This window comes from Salvelinus alpinus, chromosome 19 (genome assembly GCF_045679555.1).
Source record: "Salvelinus alpinus chromosome 19, SLU_Salpinus.1, whole genome shotgun sequence".
Taxonomy (NCBI): domain Eukaryota; kingdom Metazoa; phylum Chordata; class Actinopteri; order Salmoniformes; family Salmonidae; genus Salvelinus; species Salvelinus alpinus.
Window position 1 is genome coordinate 7,675,559 of NC_092104.1, and position 18,070 is coordinate 7,693,628.

The 18,070-nt window shown below is 45.9% G+C and overlaps 1 protein-coding gene across 3 annotated transcripts in view; it reads right to left on the reverse strand.

Annotated features, from left to right (window-relative positions):
• Positions 1-929: 929 nt before the first annotated feature.
• LOC139544943 (phospholipid-transporting ATPase ID-like) overlaps positions 930-18,070 on the reverse strand; it is a 53,344-nt gene continuing 36,203 nt past the window's right edge. For all 3 annotated transcript variants that reach the window (XM_071352169.1, XM_071352171.1, XM_071352170.1), the window contains 15 exons: positions 16,550-16,759; positions 15,932-16,120; positions 15,705-15,820; positions 14,431-14,595; positions 14,075-14,186; positions 12,708-12,813; positions 12,278-12,419; positions 9,385-9,568; positions 7,640-7,731; positions 7,383-7,514; positions 6,986-7,069; positions 6,067-6,312; positions 5,665-5,803; positions 4,785-4,915; positions 930-3,496 (listed from right to left, as the gene is read on the reverse strand). In XM_071352169.1, coding sequence (XP_071208270.1) covers positions 3,170-3,496; positions 4,785-4,915; positions 5,665-5,803; positions 6,067-6,312; positions 6,986-7,069; positions 7,383-7,514; positions 7,640-7,731; positions 9,385-9,568; positions 12,278-12,419; positions 12,708-12,813; positions 14,075-14,186; positions 14,431-14,595; positions 15,705-15,820; positions 15,932-16,120; positions 16,550-16,759 — 2,375 coding nt within the window. In that variant the 3' untranslated portion in view covers positions 930-3,169. The remainder of the gene's footprint in view (positions 3,497-4,784; positions 4,916-5,664; positions 5,804-6,066; positions 6,313-6,985; positions 7,070-7,382; positions 7,515-7,639; positions 7,732-9,384; positions 9,569-12,277; positions 12,420-12,707; positions 12,814-14,074; positions 14,187-14,430; positions 14,596-15,704; positions 15,821-15,931; positions 16,121-16,549; positions 16,760-18,070) is intronic.

Consider the following 18,070-nt stretch of genomic DNA (forward strand, 5'->3'; position numbering starts at 1 on the left):
ATTGGTTACCTCTTGAGGTTCCTAGGGTCTCCACCGAGCTAGGTGAATCTGCTTTTAGTTTTAATGCACCGTATTGCTAGAACAAAATCCAGAATCCATTTCTTCTTGACGTTCTGGTGCCGTTCGGGCAATTTAAAGTATTGATTGGGGATCTTTTGTGGAGGAATGTAACAGTTTTTCTGTGTGATTTGTGATGTTTTTTTTGTGTTTACCATACTTACCATATGTGTGTATATATATATATATATATATATATATAGTGTTTAATGTGTATTTTATATTGTATTATTCAGGGCGCATTTGGAAAAGTGTAGTTCCTTCCTTTTATTATAATCTTTTATTTTACAAAAGTTCTCTCGGACAGGATGACTTTTATCAATATATTCAGCTCTATTTACTCTCAGATTAGAAAATGCTAATTAGCATCAAAGTAGACACCATGCAAAACTACAAGTCTCTGCAAGCTCCTGCAGGTCATCTCTAGCTGACACCTTTGCTAACAGGTATTGTGTCCATTTAAAGAGATTTAGAAGCTGTATTCATTACTACATTTAGCTAACATTAGATAGTTAATCCAGAGATTATTACCTTTGTCTCGATTGTGTGCTCTCACTGCTGTAAATTGCTCTGGATAAGAGAGTCTGTTAAAATGACTCAAATGTAAACATACAGATTGTGTAAGAAAGAGTTACGTTCAACTTTTCAATGTTATTTAGGTAGTCTACACAAATGAGTATGGAAGCTGATCAATGTATACATCTGTTGACGTGATAGCTCAGTTGAAAGGAACACAGCTGGTTTTCCAAAACGAAGCAGGGTACATAGAGGTAGGCATCTGGATGCTAGACTCGTTCTCACTGAAGTGCATCACCCCTCATATACCAGTAGGAGTCACTGTTCAGGCAAGAATCGTTGGACTGTGGCTTCCCTTTTTATTTCAATATACCGCTTTATTTAGGTTGATGGCATGGCATTAAAACAATGATGTTGATTCAAATATACCATTTAACTATCAACATTGAAACAAGGTCGAATATGTCTAATCAAATATGAAATTAAACAATTTCAACCACCCAATATATTGTCTTACATATCTACGTGCTATTTTTTTTTACGCTATTTCTAAATATAAAGTGATGATGATTAATAGATTGATGAAACAACCTGTTAGTCAGGTTAAGTCATTGTATTTAAGTTGCCCAAATTTCAATGGTTGAAATTAGATGTAAAAAGTACTAGTTGAGGACATATTCTAAAATCCAAATGTGTTTTCTATGTAGATTCCACGTCACAATATGTTGACAAATGACATTGAAACAATAGTTGATTCAACCAGTGTATGCCCACTGGGGTAACACTTTACTGATATAGCACCGACATCAAGTACAGCTGGTCCACAGGCTAATGGCTAGCATGCTAACCATGGCGCTATCCCATTGAGATATAGCCGCTCCACAGGCTAACAGCTACCATGCTTATTCATACTTATTCAGCCCTTGGATGAACAACACTAAACAGAAGATAGATCTTCTATCTCCTCTATAAAAAAACGAATGTCTAACACCCCCGCATCAAGTCCATAGTTAGTTTTTCAGCGAAATGTGTATATATATAAAAAATACATTGCTTGGTTTAAAGTTTAAAGGGCAAAAACACTTGTTCATACAATCAGGATTTTGCTGGTGATAGCGTCCATCTTATCTCCCACAATCATCTTCTGTGGATTTTATATGACGGTTGGCAACCAACTTTAAGGTGCATTACCGCCACCAACTGGAATGGAGTGTGGACCAGAGACAGGAAAGGTATAAATCCTACCAACTCCCTCCATGGTTAGTGTTGGAGTGTACAGTACATCTCTACACCTGTGTGATTGTATCCTGGTATTATCACAGTGGGAGAGGAGCGGGCTTGTTGCTGGTGAGGATAGAAGGAGGCATAAATCCCACGACTCTGAGAGGTTTGGTCTGGCCTTGGGTTTAGTGCATTCCTATGGCGTCACAGTACAAAGTCATACTGTAGTATACACCGAGTGGACAAAACATTAAGAACACCTGCTGTTTCCATGACACAGACTGACCAGGTGCATCCAGGTGAAAGCTATGATCCCTTATTGATGTCACCTGTTAAATCCATCAGCGTAGATGAAGGGGAGGAGACAGGTCAAAGCAGGATTTTTAAGCCAAGAAACAATTGAGACATGGATTGTGTGTGTGTGCCATTCAAAGGGTGAATAGGCAAGACAAAATATTTAAGTGCCTTTGAACAGGTTATGGTAGTATGTGCCAGGTGCATCTGTTTGTGTCATAGAACTGCAACGCTGCTGGGTTTTTCATGCTCAACATTTTCCCATGTGTATCAAGAATGGTCCACCGACCAAAGGACATCCAGCCAACGTGACACAACTGTGGGAAGCATTGGAGTCAACATGGTCCAGCATCCCTGTGGAATGCTTTCGATACCTTGCAGAGTCCATACCCCTACTAATTGAGGCTGTTCTGAAAAGGCAAAAGGTGGTGGGGGGTGCATCTCAATATTAGTAAGGTGTTCTTAATGTTTTGTACACTCAGTGAACGTTCCTATGGTGTCACAGCACTGAGTACAGAGTCACACTGTAGTATAGTGTAATAGTTTATCCTCAGTTGATACCCTTAATTAAAGAACCTCACACTCAACCTGTCCTGACAGACAATATAGCATACAGTTGACCTGTAGAGGTTTGTTTCCTCATGACAACAGTCCTGATGGAACACAAGGCCAATGAATGAAACAGGAGAGGTTTGTTTCCCCATGACAACAGTCCTGATGGAACACAAGGCCAATGAATGAAACAGGAGAGGTAATGAAGCGGGAAAAAAAGAGGGTGACCAACCAGACACGAGGGTCTGTCTTTGGAACGTTTCGACAAGTCAATCGTCATAGAGATTTGTGTGTGTACAGTTACAGTATGTGTCAATGTTTAGGATATATGTTTTTTACATTTCACACCCCCTGATTTGGTCCTCTGTAAACAACAACTCCACATCCTTTCCTCTCTTCCCTCAGAAGGCGGGGTCTCACACTGTACAGTACTTCAGAAGGCGGGGTCTCACACTGTGCAGTTCTTCAGAAGGCGGAGTCTCACACTATACAGTACTTCAGAAGGCGAGGTCTCACACTGTACAGTACTTCAGAAGGCGGAGTCTCGCACCATCCGGTACATCTGTAGTGATGTCACCTCCACCTCCTGCGGTCTGGAGTTCAGAGCGTTCCCAGTAGGGCTGTATCCTGCCGAGCGGCCCATGGGGCTGAACCCTGTGGTGCGCCCCAGAGGGGTGAAAGCGGTGGAGCGCGTGATGGCGGGACGGCGCAGGAAGTGGTTGGACGTCACCAGGTCCCCGTAGCCCTGCGCGTGCGAGAAGGCGTATCCGGAGCGGCGGGAGCTGGTACGTCGCATCCTGGCTCGTCGTGCTGGGAGAGGGGGCGTGGCCTTGGCCTGTCTCACCTTGAACATCACCTGGTAGGGAGGAGAGGAGAGGAGAGGAGAGGAGAGGAGAGGAGAGGAGAGGAGAGGAGAGGAGAGGAGAGGAGAGGAGAGGAGAGGAGAGCAGAGCAGAGGAGAGCAGAGGAGAGCAGAGGAGAGCAGAGGAGAGCAGAGGAGAGCAGAGGAGAGCAGAGGAGAGCAGAGGAGAGCAGAGCAGAGCAGAGCAGAGCAGAGTTTAAGATTAGAAAGTTTTGTAGGTCAGGAATGATTGCCTTTTTTTATAGAAAGAACAAAGTAAAAATAATAAGGAATGCAGGCAAACAAAAAGAACAATACCAGGGAATACAACCCTTAAAGGTCCCAGTCTTTCTGACTCCCATGGAAAATACCAGGGAATACAACCCTTAAAGGTCCCAGTCTTTCTGACTCCCATGGAAAATACCCTTTTGAGTGATTAAAATATCCCCCTAAAATTAGTTTTGGATAGAAATGCTAAATACCAGGAAGTTTGAAAAGACAGGACAAGTGGGCGGGGAGTTTACGTTCATGAGCTCGCCTTGACTGACAGCTCTTTGAAACGCCTACGTCAAGCAACTTGGATGCAGCGTTGCAGTAAAAACATAACAAATGTGGTGATAAACAAAAGCAACTCAAACAACATTGAAATTGCATCAAATGATGACAAATGTTTTATACATCTCCCGTTTGGCATGTCTCTTGTGATGCGAGTCACAGCAGCACTGACGGAGGTGTTGACATGGCAACTACATTAGAGTTTTGAATGACCCTTACCCCTCTTTTGTTCCATGCCAGTAACTAGCTAACACCAGACACAGATGAAAGGGGAAACATATACAGTAAGTATCTTTGCCATAGATTAATAGGGTCAACTTTTAATTATATTGGCTGACACCCTAAAGTCAAATGTTGGCACCAGTAGAGTAGCTATCTAGCTATGTAAACCACGCCTCTCTGCAAACACACCTTCTCCGATGTTGGTTACAAGGCGGTACTTATTTAAATGAGGTAAGAGAATATCATGTTACCATTGGTGTATTAAAATGAGAGAGTTAGGGTGTCCCGTGAATCCAAGTGTTTGACACGGGGGGGGACCAGTAACTTTATGATCCATCTTTATCAGTTTAGAAGCAAACGTCATTTTTCCTACTTTGATCTGCTTTCATCTAAATATCGTCCAAATTTCATGAAAAACATGATTTTGACTGTTCATGACCTTTAATAAATGTAGTAATCCCCAAAACCAGAGTGTGATTGGTCAGTGGTTCCTAGAAGAAAACATGTGGTTGGTCAGTGTTCCCACCTTGTCGTTGATGGTGGGGCGGAGCTGTATCAACAGGAAGCGGTAGGCGACCACAGGAAGTACACAGAGGATGGAGGTGAGCAGGATGGTCAGCCACACGTTGGGCTGGTTCAGGGAGTTCCTGGCTGTGCCTGGTGCAGGGGAGACACACACACACCTTCATCATGAATGTAAACCACACTGCTTACTCATATATTTTTCCTTCAGCTCTATGGGATAGGAGCTAGAGGCTAGGAGCTAGAGGCTAGGAGCTAGGGGCTAGGAGCTAGAGGCTAGGAGCTAGGAGCTAGAGGCTAGGAGCTAGAGGCTAGGAGCTAGAGGCTAGGAGCTAGGAGCTAGAGGCTAGGAGATAGAGGCTAGGAGCTAGAGGCTAGGAGCTAGAGGTTAGGAGCTAGAGGCTAGAGTTTGTCTCGGGTCAAGATAGTGTTTCATGACGAGTTGTGTAGTGTTGTGTACAATGACTTACATTTTTATTTCTGTCATTTTAAAATTTGCTCTTAACTGACTTGCCTAGTTAAATAAAGGTTAAATGTTTTTTTTTAATGTCTAGGGTGTAGTGTTGTGTAGGGTTGTAGGGTTGTAAAGGGTAGGGTTGTGTAGGGTCGTAGTGTTGTGTAGGGTAATGTAGTGTTGTAGGGTTGTAGTGTAGTGTAGTGTTGTGATGGCTCACCGATGAAGGGGAAGGACGCAGGGAAGTTGATATGTGATATGTGTAGGGTTGTAGGGTTGTAAAGGGTAGTGTTGTGTAGGATCGTAGTGTTGTGTAGTGTAGTGTAGTGTTGTAGGGTTGTAGTGTAGTGTAGGGTTGTAGGGTAGTGTAGGGTTGTAAAGGGTAGTGTAGTGTAGTGTTGTAGTGTAGTGTAGTGTTGTGATGGCTCACCGATGAAGGGGAAGGACGCAGGGAAGTTGATATGCATGCCGTTACTGTACATGCTGAAGGTGACAACAAAGTACATGGCCAGACTCCCCCACACAAAGACCTGGTTCACCGCTGTCCAGTAGGACATGTCCAGACACAGCTACAGGGAGAGGGGGGGGGGGGGGGGGGGGTTAGGACCGTCCTCTTGCAAGATACAGCAAATAGACAAATGAGAATATATAACTGACGAATGAACACCAGAGACGGACAAACAGACGGACAAACAACTGTCCATATGGACAGACCGTTGGCTGTGCAGTCAGGCCAGGTACAGGCAGTTCACACATCCCGATGAACTCACAGTTCAGAGATTCTACCTTGATGTATGTTTCCAGTAGTCGACTGTGTTGTACTGTACTGTACCTGTATGCAGACGGTGATGACCAGACAGGTCTGGGCCAGCAGGGCGAAGGACTGGTAGTCAGCGATGTCTCGCCCGTCGTCTCGGACCGTGTCGTACATGGCAGCGTAGGGGATGAAGAACAGCACTACAGAGCTGTAGACACTGTGGAGGGCACACTTAAAGAAGGCTGTCTTGCTGAAGTACTGATTCAGCTGGCCTGGAACGTACAGATTGGGGTGCTGGAAACTCCACATGTCATTCACGTCCTGGACACCAGAGGGAGACAGAGATAGATACACTGGTAATGCTGTGTTCTCTTACCTGGTCAAACAGACTCATGCCTAGTCAAATCAAATCAAATTGTATTAGTCATATGCGCCGAATACAACAGGTGTTGTATTCCTTACAGTGAAATGCTTACTTATGAGCCCTTAACCGACAGTGCAGTTTAAAAAAAATTGGATAAGAATAAGAGATAAAAGTAACAAGTAATTAAAGAAGAGCAGTAAAAAATAACAATATATACAGGGGGGTGCCGGTACAGAGTCAACGTGGATGTTATATACATGTTTTACGGTACAGAGTCAATGGGGAGGCTATATACAGGGTATTACGGTACAGAGTCAATGTGGAGGCTATATACAGGGTATTACGGTACAGAGTCAATGTGCGGGGCTCTGGTTAGTTGGGGTAGTATGTACATGTAGGTAGAGTTAATATAGGTAATGCTGTGTTCTCTTACCTGGTCAAAACAGACTCATGCCCAGTACAGGAAGTGCTGTGTTCTCTTACCTGGTCAAACAGACTCATGCCCAGTACAGGAAGTTCTGTGATCTTTTACCTGGTCAAACAGACTCATGCCCAGTACAGGAAGTGCTGTGTTCTTTTACCTGGTCAAACAGACTCATGCCCAGTACAGGAAGTGCTGTGTTCTCTTACCTGGTCAAACAGACTCATGCCCAGTACAGGAAGTGCTGTGTAGACCAGGTTATACAGAGTGATGAACCACTCATCATAGACAGTCTGGAAGACATGAAAAATGACATGAAAATTGATGTGAACACTGAATAGTTGTTAAGGAAATATGTGTATACTGTACAATCAATAGGTATAGACTGAACATACAATAGGTATAGACTGTACATACAATAGGTATAGACTGTACATACAATAGGTATAGACTGAACATACAATAGGTATAGACTGTACATACAATAGGTATATACTGCAGGAGTTGAATTGGGTGAAGGGTTGGATAGAGTTGTAGAAATAAAAACCATGAGAGGGTCTCTCCCCCCCCTCTCCCCCTCGTCTCTCTCTCCCCTCTCCCTCTTACCTGTGCTGAGAAGCCGCAGAAGAAGGCGTACCAGAAGTGGACGAAGGTAAAGGTGAAGTTCTTGTAGAAGAAGTAGCGCAGGAACTTACACATTCTCAGGTAGGACCAGCGGCCGTGGACCAGGAGGAGGCGCTGTAGAGAACATTTTAAATGGCTCCACACTTTACAACAAAACAACTACATTCAAACAATAAAAACAAATAATAAAAAAGATGAATAAAATAAGGTAAAATGTCCCTGGTGTGTGGCGCTCTTACCTCTAGGAAGCGGAACTGAGCGAAGGAGTAGTCTGATGACAGAACCGCCTGCATCCCCTCCTGACCGCTTATACCTACACCTATATGAGCAGCTGGAGAGAGAGAGAGAGAGGGGGGAGGGGGGAGAGAGAGGGGGAGGGGGAGAGAGAGAGAGAGAGAGGGGGAGAGAGGGTGGAGGAGGGCGAGAGAGAGGGTGGAGGAGGGCGAGAGAGAGGGTGGAGGAGGGCGAGAGAGAGAGGGGGAGGAGGGCGAGAGAGAGAGGGGGAGGAGGGCGAGAGAGAGGGGGAGGAGGGCGAGAGAGGGGGGGAGGAGGGGGAGAGGCGGGAGGAGGGTGAGAGAGGCGAGGGAGAGAGAGGGGAGGAAGGGGAGGAGAGAGAGAGAGGGGAGGAGGGGGAGAGAGAGAGGGACGGCGAGAGAGGGGAGGTAGAGGAGGAGGAAAATGGAGAATGGAGAGAGGGGGCAGGAAGGAGCACAGGAGGGAGAAAGAGAGAGAAAGGGATAGAGGTGGAAGAGAAAAGATCAGCATTTTTCAGGACCACCAGGCTTAACGTTCTTTAAAATTCACAAGTTCTATATATATATATATATATATATGAGAGAGAACTTGTGAATTTTAATATATATATATACACACCCACCCACTGGTAGAGTCAGCTATGTCTTAAGTATTCAAATAAGGTGTCGTTTGGGACTCTTCCCTGGGTCCACACACAACATGAAACATGACATAATATAGAGCATTAATAGACAAGAATAAATAAAAAAATCTAATCATACACACAAACTATCTTGGTCAAATAGGGGAGAGGCGTTGTGCCGTGAGGTGTTGCTTTATTTGTTTTCTGAAACCAGGTTTGCCTTTTTAGTTCCATACAATAATGGCTCTATATAATACTGTACACTTTTGTGAATTTGTTCTGGATTTGAGGACTGTGAAAAGACCCCTGGTGGCAGAGCTGTGTGTAAATTGACTATGCAAACAATTTGGGATTTTCTACGCATTAATGTTTCTTATTAAAAAAAAAAGTGATGCAGTCAGTCTCTCCTCAACTCTTAGCCAAGAGAGACTGGCATGCATAGTATTTATATCAGATCTCTGATTACAATGAAGAACAAGATGTGCATCTCTGTTCTGGGCCAGCTGCAGCTTAACTAGGTCTTTCCTTGCAACCATCTTTACAACTATTGAATCTATATGTTTGGACCATGACAGTTTACAATCTAAGGTAACACCAAGGAATTTAGTCTCCTCAATGTGTTCAATAGCCACACCATTCATTAGTCGATTCAGCTGAGGTCTAGATCTTAGGGAATGATTTGTACCAAATACAATGCTCTTAGTTTTAGAGATGTTCTGGACCAGTTTATTATTGTCCACCCATTCCAAAACAGACTGCAACTCTTTGTTAAGGGTTTTAGTGACTTCATTAGCTGTGGTTGCTGATGCGTTTATGGTTGAATCACCAGCATACATGGACACACATGCTTTTTTAATGCCAAGGGCAGGTCATTGGTAGAGGGCCTAGAGAGGTGCCCTGCGATACACCACACTTGACATTAGAGAAGCTTCCATTAAAGAAATCCTTTTGAGTTCTATTAGATAGATATCTCTGAATCCACAAACACATACGTTTACTCAAAAACAGGTTATGGTCAATAATATCCTAGGCTGCACTGAAATCTAACAGAACAGCTCCCACAATCTTCTTATTATCACAATTTTTTTATTATCAATTTCTTTGTACCTTTAATCATGCTGACGTCATTGGCCCCGTCTCCTATGGCCAGAGTGACAGCCTGTTTGTATTTCTTGACCAGCTCAACCACCTGGGCTTTCTGTAGTGGAGTCACTCTACAGCAGATCACTGTCTTACACAGACAGGCTGTACGCAGGAACAACAGCTCCATGCTATGCTCCAGGGCATAGGCCTGATGGGGGGGAGAGGAGGTTAGATAGTAGGCCTGATGGGGGGGAGAGGAGGTTAGATAGTAGGCCTGATGGGGAGAGAGGAGGTTAGATAGTAGGCCTGGTGGGGGGGAGAGGAGGTTAGATAGTAGGCCTGATGGGGGGTAGAGGAGGTTAGATAGTAGGCCTGATGGGGAGAGAGACGAGGTTAGATGGTAGGCCTGATGGGGGTGGAGGAGGTTAGATAGTAGGCCTGATGGGGGGGAGAGGAGGTTAGATAGTAGGCCTGATGGGGGGGAGAGGAGGTTAGATAGTAGGCCTGATGGGGAGAGAGACGAGGTTAGATGGTAGGCCTGCTGGGGGGGAGAGGAGGTTAGATAGTAGGCCTGATGGGGGGGAGAGGAGGTTAGATAGTAGGCCTGGTGGGGGGGAGAGGAGGTTAGATAGTAGGCCTGGTGGGGGGGAGAGGAGGTTAGATAGTAGGCCTGATGGGGGGGAGAGGAGGTTAGATAGTAGGCCTGATGGGGAGAGAGACGAGGTTAGATGGTAGGCCTGATGGGGGGGGAGAGAGAGGAGGTTAGATAGTAGGCCTGATGGGGAGAGAGACGAGGTTAGATAGTAGGCCTGATGGGGAGAGAGAGGAGGTTAGATAGTAGGCCTGATGGGGGGGAGAGGAGGTTAGATAGTAGGCCTGATGGGGGGGAGAGGAGGTTAGATAGTAGGCCTGATGGGGGAGAGGAGGTTAGATAGTAGGCCTGATGGGGAGAGAGACGAGGTTAGATAGTAGGCCTGATGGGGGGAGACGAGGTTAGATAGTAGGCCTGATGGGGGGGAGAGGAGGTTAGATAGTAGGCCTGATGGGGGGGAGAGAGGAGGTTAGATAGTAGGCCTGATGGGGAGATAGAGGAGGTTAGATAGTAGGCCTGATGGGGGGGAGAGGAGGTTAGATAGTAGGCCTGATGGGGGGGAAGAGGAGGTTAGATAGTAGGCCTGATAGGGGGGGGGGGTGTTAGATGATAGGCCTGATGGGGGGTGGAGGTTAGATGGTAGGCCTGATGGGGGGGGGGGGGGAGGATGTTAGATGATAGGCCTGATGGGGAGAGAGGAGGTTAGATGATAGGCCTGATGGGTGGGGGGAGGTTAGATGGTAGGCCTGATGGGTGGGGGGGAGGATGTTAGATAGTAGGCCTGATGGGGAGAGAGGAGGTTAGATGATAGGCCTGATGGGGGGAGACGAGGTTAGATAGTAGGCCTGATGGGGGGGGGGGAGGAGGTTAGATAGTAGGCCTGATGGGGGGGAGAGAGAGGAGGTTAGATAGTAGGCCTGATGGGGGGGAGAGAGAGGAGGTTAGATAGTAGGCCTGATGGGGAGAGAGACGAGGTTAGATGGTAGGCCTGATGGGGGGGGGGGGGGGGTTAGATGGTAGGCCTGATGGGGAGAGAGACGAGGTTAGATGGTAGGCCTGATGGGGGGGGGGCGGGGGGGGTTAGATGGTAGGCCTGATGGGGAGAGAGACGAGGTTAGATGGTAGGCCTGATGGGGGGGGGGGGGGGTTAGATGGTAGGCCTGATGGGGAGAGAGACGAGGTTAGATGGTAGGCCTGATGGGGGGGGGGGGGGGGGGTTAGATGGTAGGCCTGATGGGGAGAGAGACGAGGTTAGATGGTAGGCCTGATGGGGGGGGGGCGGGGGGGGGTTAGATGGTAGGCCTGATGGGGGGGGGGGGGGGGGTTAGATGGTAGGCCTGATGGGGGGGAGAGGAGGTTAGATAGTAGGCCTGATGGGGAGAGAGAGGAGGTTAGATGGTAGGCCTGATGGGGGGAGAGAGGAGGTTAGATAGTAGGCCTGATGGGGAGAGGGAGGAGGTTAGATAGTAGGCCTGATGGGGGGGAGAGGAGGTTAGATAGTAGGCCTGATGGGGAGAGAGAGGAGGTTAGATGGTAGGCCTGATGGGGAGAGAGAGGAGGTTAGATGGTAGGCCTGATGGGGGGAGAGGAGGTTAGATAGTAGGCCTGATGGGGGGGAGAGGAGGTTAGATGGTAGGCCTGATGGGGGGGAGAGGAGGTTAGATAGTAGGCCTGGTGGGGGGAGAGGAGGTTAGATAGTAGGCCTGATGGGGGGAGAGAGGAGGTTAGATGGTAGGTCTGATGGGGGGGGGGGGGGGGGGGTTAGATGGTAGGCCTGACTAGAATAAAATAGAATAGGAAAGAAGGAAGGAAGGAAAGCCAGTGGTCTCTGGGACCTTGATTGAGAGAAACTGTTCTGAAGAAAGTTACCAATTTTGTGGATTAGTTGAAGCACCAGAAATTACCCACTGTCCCAGTAAATAACTGGAGAAACAGTACTGTAAAACAGTCCCCAGTAAATACCTGGAGAAACAGTACTGTAAAACAGTGTCCCAGTAAATAACTGGAGAAACAGTACTGTAAAACAGTGTCCCAGTAAATAACTGGAGAAACAGTACTGTAAAACAGTGTCCCAGTAAATAGCTGGAGAAACAGTACTGTAAAACAGTGTCCCAGTAAATACCTGGAGAAACAGTACTGTAAAACAGTGTCCCAGTAAATACCTGGAGAAACAGTACTGTAAAACAGTGTCCCAGTAAATAACTGGAGAAACAGTACTGTAAAACAGTGTCCCAGTAAATATCTGGAGAAACAGTACTGTAAAACCATGTCCTAGCAAATACCAGGAGAAACAGTACTGTAAAACAGTGTCTTTGTGTTTCTCACCAGACTGTGTCCGTTGATGACCAGCCCGTACTCCCCGTTCACCTCCTCGTCCCTGACCACCTTTGGCTTGTTGCCCAGAGTCCTCTCTGGCATGAAGATGGCCTCCTCCTCTGCACCTGGTTTCATGGTGCTCAACATATTCCTGGTTCAACACCAAAACAGTTCCTGTCATCTCATACTATTCCATCATGTCTATGTTATCAACATGTGGTGGGCGATTCTGGTTATAGAAGAGTTACATTAATGACAGGTTTTGTTCCAATTCAGCTATAGCACACCTGATTCAAATAATCAACTAATCAGTCTTCCAGGCCATGATTAGTTGAATAAGATGTATTAGTGCAGGGTTGCAGTAAATCCTGCACACAGGGTGTTAGCATCGGGGTCAGTGTGAGCAGGGTTATGTAGTTATGGTGTCACTTCCTCTGACCTCAGTTCCTGTCTGACATCATCCGGGTTGTTGGCCGACACGATGAAGATGTCGTTCATCTCCTCACGCAGCATGTTGCACGAGTAGCCAATGTTCTCCGCCGTCTCTGTCACATGACAACAACACACAATGTAATTGGTTGAGACAGACAGTGACAAGAACAGAGTTAAATGTATATTGTTCATGTTCCAGGCTGACTACATTGCAGTCGCCTGCCAGATCTCACATTGCGTGGATAGGTGTTTAACATAGCGTGACTGCAATGTAGTCGTCCTGGAACGCAACCATGGTTAGACCAGAATAGAGGGTTAGAGATAGATTTAAGATTAGAGGTAAATGTAGATAGATAAGGCTGGATAGATACGGTTATATAGATTCGTTTAGATAGATAAGGTTAGAGGTATTGTTAGATAGATAATGTTAGATAGATAATGTTAGAGGTAATGTTAGATAGATAATGTTAGAGGTAATGTTAGATAGATAATGTTAGAGGTAATGTTAGATAGATAATGTTAGATAGATAATGTTAGAGGTAATGTTAGATAGATAATGTTAGAGGTAATGTTAAATAGATAATGTTAGATAGATAATGTTAGAGGTAATGTTAGATAGGTAATGTTAGAGGTAATGTTAGATAGATAATGTTAGAGGTAATGTTAGATAGATAATGTTAGAGGTAATGTTAGATAGATAATGTTAGAGGTAATGTTAGATAGATAATGTTAGAGGTAATGTTAGATAGATAATGTTAGAGGTAATGTTAGATAGGTAATGTTAGAGGTAATGTTAGATAGATAATGTCAGAGGTAATGTTAGATAGATAATGTTAGAGGTAATGTTAGAAATAAGGCTAGATAGATAATGTTAGAGGTAAGGTTAGATAGATATGTTAGACAGTTAATGTTAGATAATGTTAGAGAAGGTTAGATAGATAGATAATGTTAGAGATAAGGTTAGATAGATAATGTTAGAGGTAAGGTTAGATAATTATAGAGATAATGTTAGATAGATAATGTTAGATGTAAGGTTAGGTAGGTAATGTTAGACAGTTAAGGTTAGACAGATAATGTTTAGAAATACGGTTAGATAATGTTAGATAGATAATGTTAGATAATGTTAGAAATGCGGTTAGATAATGATAAAGATAATGTTAGATAGATAATGTTATAGGTAATGTTGGACAGTTAAGGTTAGATAGATAAGGTTAGATAGATAAGGTTAGAAAAGTTGCTTGGTGACTAACCCTGTTTCGTTGATTGATTGACTGATTGGCTAACCCTGTATCTTTGATTGATTGATTGGCTAACCCTGTATCTTTGATTGATTGATTGGCTAACCCTGTGTCTTTGATTGATTGATTGACTAACCCTGTTTGTCGCCGGTGAGCACCCAGATCTTGATGTCAGCTTTGGCGAGCTGCTCGATGGTCTGTGGCACACCATCCTGGAGCTTATCCTCTATGGCTGTAGCTCCCAGCAACTACACACACACACACACACACACACACACACACACACACACACACACACACACACACACACACACACACACACACACACACACACACACACACACACACACACACACACACACACACACACACACACACACACACACACACAGGAGGAGAGGAGAAATTAAATCATTCCTACAACCAGGTCTTACTCTTTATCAAAATGTAAAAACTAAAGCTGTTCCTGGTTCAGTGTTAAAGCCTTCCTACCACCAGGTCTTTCTCTATCTCCTCATAGAGCAGGTCTAGCTTGTCCTCTCGGTCCTCCAGGGCTGTGCTGGCCTCATGGTGGCGCTGTTTCCACCTGCTAAAATACTCCTCATCCAAGTCCTTATAGGCCAAAGCCAGGGTCCGCAGGCCCTCACCAGCATACTCCTGCATGGACAGGACACACACACGATACACACACACGTTGCATTTTTGTTGTTTTTTACGTTACGTTTACGTTTTTGATGTGATCCACCACCCTGACCACTGTGCTCTCGTTTCGTTTTAACAGAATGTCATGTCGGGAGATCAGGATGGTGAAAAGAGGATATGACCTTCTATAACAGACGCACGGGGAGGGAGAGAGACAGATAGGCATACAGACTAACACATGTACAGACATAAATACCCCCCCCCCCACCCCTAACCTTAACCCCCCACCACCACCCCCACATATGTTTACATTGCCAAATCAAGTTAAATAGATAATAAACTAAAGTGAAATAAACAATAAAAAATTTACAGTAAACATTACAATCACAGAAGTTATGAAATAATAAGGATATTTCAAATGTCATATTATGTCTATATACAGTGTTGTAACGATGTGCAAATAGTTAAAGTAAAAAGGGAAAATAAATAAAAATAAATATGGGTTGTATTTAAAATGGTGTTTGTTCTTCACTGGTTGCCCTTTTCTTGTGGCAACAGGTCACATATCTTACTGCTGTGATGGCACACTGTGGTATTTCACCCAGTAGATATGGGAGTTTATCAAAATTGGATTTGTTTTCAAATTATTTGTGTGTCTCTGTAATCTGAGGGAAATATGTGTCTCTAATATGGTCATACATTTGGCAGAAGGTGAGGAAGTGCAGCTCAGTTTCCACCTCATTTTGTGGGCAGTGTGCACATAGCCTGTCTTCTCCTGAGAGCCAGGTCTGCCTACGGCGGCCTTTCTCAATAGCAAGGCTATGCTCACTGAGTCTGTACATAGTCAAAGCTTTCCTTAAGTTTGGGTCAGTCACAGTGGTCAGGTATTCTGCCACAGTGTACTCTCTTTTTAGGGCCAAATAGCATTCCAGTTTGCTCAGTTTTTTTTGTTAATTATTTCTTATGTGTCAAGTAATAATTTTTTTGTTATTCGTGACTCACTCTCTCACACGCACACACACACACACACACACACACACACACACACACACACACACACACACACACACACACACACACACACACACACACACACACACACACACACACACACACACTCTTACGTTGAGGTGTTCAGTGGTGACATCCATCAGCTTGGTACAGGACTGGTGCAGCCTCTCATAGACCATAGTGTCTGCTCCTTTACAATACAGACACAGCTTCCCCTCTGGACTCCGCACTGTAGTACACGCACACACACGCACGCACACGCACACGCACAGTTAGGCTTCAGCCCTTACAGACACAGTACAGTGAGAAAGAAGCTACATCTCTCATGGTTTGTGTTCACCGATGACGGACATCCTCTTGCGGACATTGTTGAAGTCGAGGATGGCGAGCAGCTCGTAGCTGCGTTGTTCTCCCATCTCTACGATGGTGACGCTCTCTGGCGTGCGCGAGCGGAACACGAAGCCAAAGTTGCGAGCTGCGGTAACCAAAGCACCTTCGTCAGGTGACTGGGCCTGGTACAGCAACTCACCTGTACAGAGGCAGTGAGGTCATTTCCTGTTGTTAGAGGAAGTGGTCATAGCTATCGTTCTCTCTTTCTGTTGCATACATACATGAATATGGATAAACACGCAGTCTTCCCTTTCTGACACAATTTCATAATCTCAACAATCTCAACAAGGAAAAACAAAAACGGTCCTCACTTTCACAAGCACTCTCTCTCTCTATCCCTACCCCCATCTCTCTCTCCCTCCCTCCCTCTTTCCTCCCCCTCTCCCTTCCTCTCCTCCCCCTCGCTCTCTCCCTCCGTCTCTCCTTCCTTCTCTCCTCTCTCTCCCTCCCTCCCTCCCTCCCCTCTCCCCTCCCTCCCCTCTCCCCTCCCTCCCTCCCTCCCTCTCCTCTCCTCTCCTCTTCTCTCCCCATCCCTCCCTCTCTCCTCTTCTCTCCTCCCTCTCCTCACCCTCTGTCTTCTCCTCAGCCATAACAGTGTGACAGAGGGCCAGTGTTCTGAAGAAGGAGTGGACCTCCACATTCTCCAGCTTCACAGCCTCCACCAGGGAGTGGTCATGGAAGGAGAATTGATGGTCAGCAAGAGGGTTGAAGGACCAGTCCACTGTCTCTGTGTGCTCGTTGATCTCCAATCTCTGGCCAGTGTAGTCAAATACATCTCCTGGAGAACAGAATAGAGACTTGATGAGTTCATGTGGGGTTCTTCACAATGGAGGAGGGATTTAATGCCAGCCTGTGATTGTGTGTGTGTGTTCATGTGTGTGCGACACGCGTCTGTGTTTCTGTGTCCGTCCATACACGCTTCCATGCCTGCCTAGTTACCATCTGAACCTCAACGTAACCCTTCCTAGTTACCATCTGAACCACACCGTAGCCCTTCCTAGTTACCATCTGAACCACACCGTAGCCCTTCCTAGTTACCATCTGAACCTCACCGTAACCCTTCCTAGTTACCATCTGAACCACACCGTAGCCCTTCCTAGTTACCATCTGAACCACACCGTAGCCCTTCCTAGTTACCATCTGAACCTCACCGTAGCCCATCTTAGTTACCATCTGAACCACACCGTAGCCCTTCCTAGTTACCATCTGAACCTCACCGTAGCCCTTCCTAGTTACCATCTGAACCTCACCGTAGCCCTTCCTAGTTACCATCTGAACCACACCGTAGCCCTTCCTAGTTACCATCTGAACCTCACCGTAGCCCTTCCTAGTTACCATCTGAACCACACCGTAGCCCTTCCTAGTTACCATCTGAACCTCACCGTAGCCCTTCCTAGTTGCCATCTGAACCACACCGTAGCCCTTCCTAGTTACCATCTGAACCACACCGTAGCCCTTCCTAGTTACCATCTGAACCTCACCGTAGCCCTTCCTAGTTACCATCTGAACCACACCGTAGCCCTTCCTAGTTACCATCTGAACCTCACCGTAGCCCTTCCTAGTTACCATCTGAACCACACCGTAGCCCCTCCTAGTTACCATCTGCAACTCACCGTAGCACTTCCTAGTTACCATCTGAACCTCAGCGTAGCCCTTCCTAGTTACCATCTGAACCTCACCGTAGCCCTTCCTAGTTACCATCTGTACCTCACCGTAGCCCTTCCTAGTTACCATCTGAACCTCCCCGTAGCCCTTCCTAGTTACCATCTGAACCACACCGTAGTCCCTCCTAGTTACCATCTGAACCTCACCGTAGCCCCTCCTAGTTACCATCTGAACCTCACCGTAGCCCTTCCTAGTTACCATCTGAGCCTCACCGTAGCCCCTCCTAGTTACCATCTGAACCACACCGTAGCCCTTCCTAGTTACCATCTGAACCTCAACGTAGCCCTTCCTAGTTACCATCTGAACCACACCGTAGCCCCTCCTAGTTACCATCTGAACCTCACCGTAGCCCTTCCTAGTTACCATCTGAACCTCACCGTAGCCCTTCCTAGTTACCATCTGAGCCTCACCATAGCCCTTCCTA